The sequence below is a fragment of the Oncorhynchus gorbuscha genome, linkage group LG10 (assembly GCF_021184085.1).
Source record: "Oncorhynchus gorbuscha isolate QuinsamMale2020 ecotype Even-year linkage group LG10, OgorEven_v1.0, whole genome shotgun sequence".
In the NCBI taxonomy this organism is placed as follows: Eukaryota; Metazoa; Chordata; class Actinopteri; order Salmoniformes; family Salmonidae; genus Oncorhynchus; species Oncorhynchus gorbuscha.
Window position 1 is genome coordinate 97,752,728 of NC_060182.1, and position 6,000 is coordinate 97,758,727.

Consider the following 6,000-nt stretch of genomic DNA (forward strand, 5'->3'; position numbering starts at 1 on the left):
ACCTCCTCTAAACTCTAACCACTAGGCTACCCTACCACCTCTACACTCTAACCACTAGGCTACCTACCTCCTCTACACTCTAACCACTAGGCTACCTGCCTCCTCTACACTCTAACCACTAGGCTACCTGCCTCCTCTACACTCTAACCACTAGACTACCTGCCTCCTCTACACTCTAACCACTAGGCTACCTACCTCCTCTACACTCTAACCACTAGACTACCCTGCCGCCCCTACACTCTAACCACTAGGCTACCTACCTCCTCTACACTCTAACCACTAGACTACCTGCCTCCTCTACACTCTAACCACTAGGCTACCCTGCCTCCTCTACACTCTAACCATTAGGCTACCTGCCTCCTCTACACTCTAACCATTAGGCTACCTGCCTCCTCTACACTCTAACCACTAGACTACCTGCCTCCTCTACACTCTAACCACTAGGCTACCCTACCTCCTCTACACTCTAACCACTAGGCTACCCTACCTCCTCTACACTCTAACCACTAGGCTACCCTACCTCCTCTACACTCTAACCACTAGGCTACCCTACCTCCTCTACACTCTAACCACTAGGCTACCCTACCTCCTCTACACTCTAACCACTAGGCTACCCTACCTCCTCTACACTCTAACCACTAGGCTACCCTACCTCCTCTACACTCTAACCACTAGGCTACCCTACCTCCTCTACACTCTAACCACTAGGCTACCCTACCTCCTCTACACTCTAACCACTAGGCTACCCTACCTCTACACTCTAACCACTAGGCTACCTACCTCCTCTACACTCTAACCACTAGGCTACGCTGCCGCCCCAAGGTTCGCCGTGTTCTAATTCATCCCTCGTGATTGTACTCTCATATTATCCATTATATTGACCAGATTTTCGAGTGGCAGCTCTGACAATGGAAATACACATCCTTTAACGCACAACTTCGATATATATATATATATATATATTTTATGTTAATCAATGTTGGTGGTGTGTCACGTGTCCCATTTATATCAGTACACTCGTAACAACCTAAGCAATTTATATTCGATCAAATAAACCTCACGCAGCAAATAAGCCATTACATTTTTTTTATTTTTTTTATTATTTGACCAAACTCCCAATACAAAAACCCTCCTCGCTTGGTGTGCGGGGGGCAAAAAACCGTCAACTTCCGGAGGAGACAGATTGTTGGGCGGAGTTTTCCCTCTCGCTCCGCTTCTTCCTCTCTGATGTACTGATCACGTGACGTGTCAGTAAGGAGCAGACACTGTGTGTTCTCAGTTTTATTTATATATATTATATATATATATATCTCTTGTGTTAGCTTATTGACTAGCAGGACATTTTTATTGGAGAAGGATTTAGTATTTATTTATTCGGTCAAGACCAACATGGGGATAATAGGGAATTGTGTTAACTCGTTATCCTTGTTGGTGTCCTCTCCCTAATAAAGCAAAGTTCGTTCGCTAATCAATTTGTTTTGGATGTCATGGCTTCAACGAATGACAGAGGAATTATGTTAAGGTTACCTGCACGGATTAAAGACACGGTTTAATCGACGGGGGTTGGACTTGACATTTCCAGACGTACCTTGTTTTTGTTTGTTGTTGTAACGTTGCCTAAAAAATGTTTTGTTATTGTCACTAACGTTACTAGATTATTTATAGGGGGAACTAAAACTACCGGTAACTACCGAGACTCCACAATGCATGACGCTTACGAACCGGTCCCTATCCTGGAGAAACTGCCTCTGCAGATTGACTGTCTTGCTGCATGGGGTAAGTTGATAATGTCAGCAGACTAACATTAGCAAATTATTGTTGCTATAAACTACCTAAGTTAGTTAACTAGGTAGGTACTAAGTTAGCTGACTGGTTTGTTTACCAGGTAACCAGCAGATAACTCTTGTCTGCTTAGTTGTAGCAATGTTACCTTGATGAGTTTTGAGGCGACACGACATTTGTAAACAAAGCAACCCTGTCTTAACACCGTTGTTATAATTTTGCTCTGTGATGCGTGTTCCCTATGTAGTGCACTACTTTTGACGAGAGTCCGAGTGCACTACGTTTGGGATGTATCCATACTTACTCATCATGACCTTCTCTCCTCCTATCACATAACAGAGGACTGGCTTCTGGTAGGCACTAAACCAGGCCATCTCCTGCTCTACAGGATAAAAAATAATGCAGGTGAATAAGAGAGAGACTGTTGTCAGTGTCCTGTGTCCCTGTCTGTTTGTATGTGTCTGTCTCAGGGCCCTGTCTATTGGTATGTGTCTGTCCCAGGGCCCTGTCTATTGGTATGTGTGTGTCCCAGGGCCCTGTCTATTGGTATGTGTCTGTCTCAGGGCCCTGTCTATTGGTATGTGTGTGTCTGTCTCAGGGCCCTGTCTATTGGTATGTATGTGTGTGTCTCAGGGCTCTGTCTATTGGTATGTGTGTGTGTGTCCCAGGGCCCTGTCTATTTGTGTGTGTGTGTGTGTCCCAGGGCCCTGTCTATTTTGTGTGTGTGTGTCCCAGGGCCCTGTCTATTTGTGTGTGTGTCCCAGGGCCCTGTCTATTTGTGTGTGTGTGTGTGTGTCCCAGGGCCCTGTCTATTTGTGTGTGTGTCCCAGGGCCCTGTCTATTTGTGTGTGTGTGTGTGTCCCAGGGCCCTGTCTATTTGTGTGTGTGTGTATGTGTATGTGTGTGTGTGTCCCAGGGCCCTGTCTATTTGTGTGTGTGTGTGTGTGTCCCAGGGCCCTGTCTATTTGTGTGTGTGTGTGTGTGTGTCCCAGGGCCCTGTCTATTTGTGTGTGTGTGTGTGTCCCAGGGCCCTGTCTATTTGTGTGTGTGTGTGTGTCCCAGGCCCTGTCTATTGGTATGTGTTGTGTGTGTGTGTGTGTGTGTCCCAGGGCCCTGTCTATTTGTGTGTGTGTGTATGTGTATGTGTATGTGTGTGTGTGTCCCAGGGCCCTGTCGATTTGTATGTGTGTATGTGTATGTGTGTGTGTGTCCCAGGGCCCTGTCTATTTGTGTGTGTGTGTGTGTCCCAGGGCCCTGTCTATTTGTGTGTGTGTGTGTGTCCCAGGGCCCTGTCTATTTGTGTGTGTGTGTGTGTCCCAGGGCCCTGTCTATTTGTGTGTGTGTGTGTGTCCCAGGGCCCTGTCTATTTGTGTGTGTGTGTGTGTGTGTGTGTCCCAGGGCCCTGTCTATTTGTGTGTGTGTGTGTGTCCCAGGGCCCTGTCTATTTGTATGTGTGTGTGTCCCAGGGCCCTGTCTATTTGTATGTGTGTGTGTGTGTCCCAGGGCCCTGTCTATTTGTGTGTGTGTGTGTGTGTGTGTGTGTGTCCCAGGGCCCTGTCTATGTATGTGTGTGTGTCCCAGGGCCCTGTCTATGTGTGTGTGTGTGTGTCCCAGGGCCCTGTCTATTTGTATGTGTGTGTCCCAGGGCCCTGTCTATTTGTATGTGTGTGTGTGTGTGTCCCAGGGCCCTGTCTATGTATGTGTGTGTGTCCCAGGGCCCTGTCTATTGGTATGTGTGTGTCCCAGGGCCCTGTCTATTGGTATGTGTGTGTGTGTGTCCCAGGGCCCTGTCTATTGGTATGTGTCGTCTGCAAGCATAGTTTCCAGCGTCATTGTGTTTTTTATTTTGTTCCTCATTCCGAAGCAGGTGTTTAAAACAAGGAAACATCCTATCTCTCTCTCTCTTCCTCGTAGGTACCAACAGGTTTGAGGTAACTCTGGAGAAGTCCACCAAGAACTTCTCAAAGAAGATCCAGCAGGTATATTAGTCAGTGTCTGTCATCAAGTGTACGTACCTATGATGAAAATTACAGGCCTCTCATCTTTTTAAGTGGGAGAACTTGCACAATTGGTGTCTGTTAGTCAGAGAGACTTCACATTCTGTTGATGTGACGGTCATTTCATTATTATTATTATTTTTAAACGAGGGATGTCAGATTAAAGAAATATAGTAGACACTCCATTGTCCTAGCCTGGTTCAGTTGCTGCTACAATGACTGACAAGGATTTGGTGTGTGTTTCGCGTCATGTGCTAGCTTAGCCCCCATTAGCTTCCCCCCCTCTCTGTATGACTACAACTCGGGGTATACAGTTCATACCACAGCTCCAACACGTGACCACTCGAATGACGACAACAACAACAACAACAACAAGGATCCTCCTCGATAGCGCAATTGGCATTTCAAGTTCTGGAAAGAGTTTACGGGCCTTTCCTTATGTCCGGCACTTATTCTACTGTTATTCTACTGTCAACATAGACTTGAAATCACTGGTCCCTTTAATAATGGAACACTGGTCCCTTTAATAATGGAACACTGGTCACTGGTCCCTTTAATAATGGAACACTGGTCCCTTTAATAATGGAACACTGGTCCCTTTAATAATGGAACACTGGTCCCTTTAATAATGGAACACTGGTCCCTTTAATAATGGAACACTGGTCCCTTTAATAATGGAACACTGGTCCCTTTAATAATGGAACACTGGTCCCTTTAATAATGGAACACTGGTCCCTTTAATAATGGAACACTGGTCCCTTTAATAATGGAACACTGGTCCCTTTAATAATGGAACACTGGTCCCTTTAATAATGGAACACTGGTCCCTTTAATAATGGAACACTGGTCCCTTTAATAATGGAACACTGGTCCCTTTAATAATGGAACACTGGTCCCTTTAATAATGGAACACTGGTCCCTTTGATAATGGAACATAATGGAACACTGGTCCCTTTGATAATGGAACACTGGTCCCTTTAATAATGGAACACTGGTCCCTTTGATAATGGAACACTGGTCCCTTTGATAATGGAACACTGGTCCCTTTAATAATGGAACACTGGTCCCTTTAATAATGGAACACTGGTCCCTTTAATAATGGAACACTGGTCCCTTTAATAATGGAACACTGGTCCCTTTAATAATGGAACACTGGTCCCTTTAATAATGGAACACTGGTCCCTTTAATAATGGAACACTGGTCCCTTTGATAATGGAACACTGGTCCCTTTGATAATGGAACACTGGTCCCTTTGATAATGGAACACTGGTCCCTTTGATAATGGAACACTGGTCCCTTTGATAATGGAACACTGGTCCCTTTGATAATGGAACACTGGTCCCTTTGATAATGGAACACTGGTCCCTTTGATAATGGAACACTGGTCCCTTTAATAATGGAACACTGGTCCCTTTAATAATGGAACACTGGTCCCTTTAATAATGGAACACTGGTCCCTTTAATAATGGAACACTGGTCCCTTTAATAATGGAACACTGGTCCCTTTAATAATGGAACACTGGTCCCTTTAATAATGGAACACTGGTCCCTTTAATAATGGAACACTGGTCCCTTTAATAATGGAACACTGGTCCCTTTGATAATGGAACACTGGTCCCTTTGATAATGGAACACTGGTCCCTTTGATAATGGAACACTGGTCCCTTTGATAATGGAACACTGGTCCCTTTAATAATGGAACACTGGTCCCTTTAATAATGGAACACTGGTCCCTTTAATAATGGAACACTGGTCCCTTTAATAATGGAACACTGGTCCCTTTAATAATGGAACACTGGTCCCTTTAATAATGGAACACTGGTCCCTTTAATAATGGAACACTGGTCCCTTTAATAATGGAACACTGGTCCCTTTAATAATGGAACACTGGTCCCTTTAATAATGGAACACTGGTCCCTTTAATAATGGAACACTGGTCCCTTTAATAATGGAACACTGGTCCCTTTAATAATGGAACACTGGTCCCTTTAATAATGGAACACTGGTCCCTTTGATAATGGAACACTGGTCCCTTTGATAATGGAACACTGGTCCCTTTGATAATGGAACACTGGTCCCTTTGATAATGGAACACTGGTCCCTTTGATAATGGAACACTGGTCCCTTTGATAATGGAACACTGGTCCCTTTGATAATGGAACACTGGTCCCTTTGATAATGGAACACTGGTCCCTTTGATAATGGAACACTGGTCCCTTT

At 44.9% G+C, this 6,000-nt stretch overlaps 2 protein-coding genes across 13 annotated transcripts in view; both read left to right on the top strand.

The window, feature by feature from the left end:
* The window catches only part of LOC124046819 (dynactin subunit 1-like), an 808,447-nt gene that overhangs the window by 350,497 nt on the left and 451,950 nt on the right, over positions 1-6,000 (top strand). The window lies entirely within an intron of this gene.
* The window catches only part of LOC124046821 (vam6/Vps39-like protein), a 42,586-nt gene continuing 37,747 nt past the window's right edge, over positions 1,162-6,000 (top strand). Inside the window, exons 1-4 of one of the 4 annotated variants that reach the window (XM_046367585.1) lie at positions 1,162-1,267; positions 1,666-1,776; positions 2,122-2,187; positions 3,697-3,761. In XM_046367585.1, coding sequence (XP_046223541.1) covers positions 1,704-1,776; positions 2,122-2,187; positions 3,697-3,761 — 204 coding nt within the window. In that variant the 5' untranslated portion in view covers positions 1,162-1,267; positions 1,666-1,703. The other 3 variants (XM_046367586.1, XM_046367588.1, XM_046367587.1) reach the window with 3 other exon arrangements.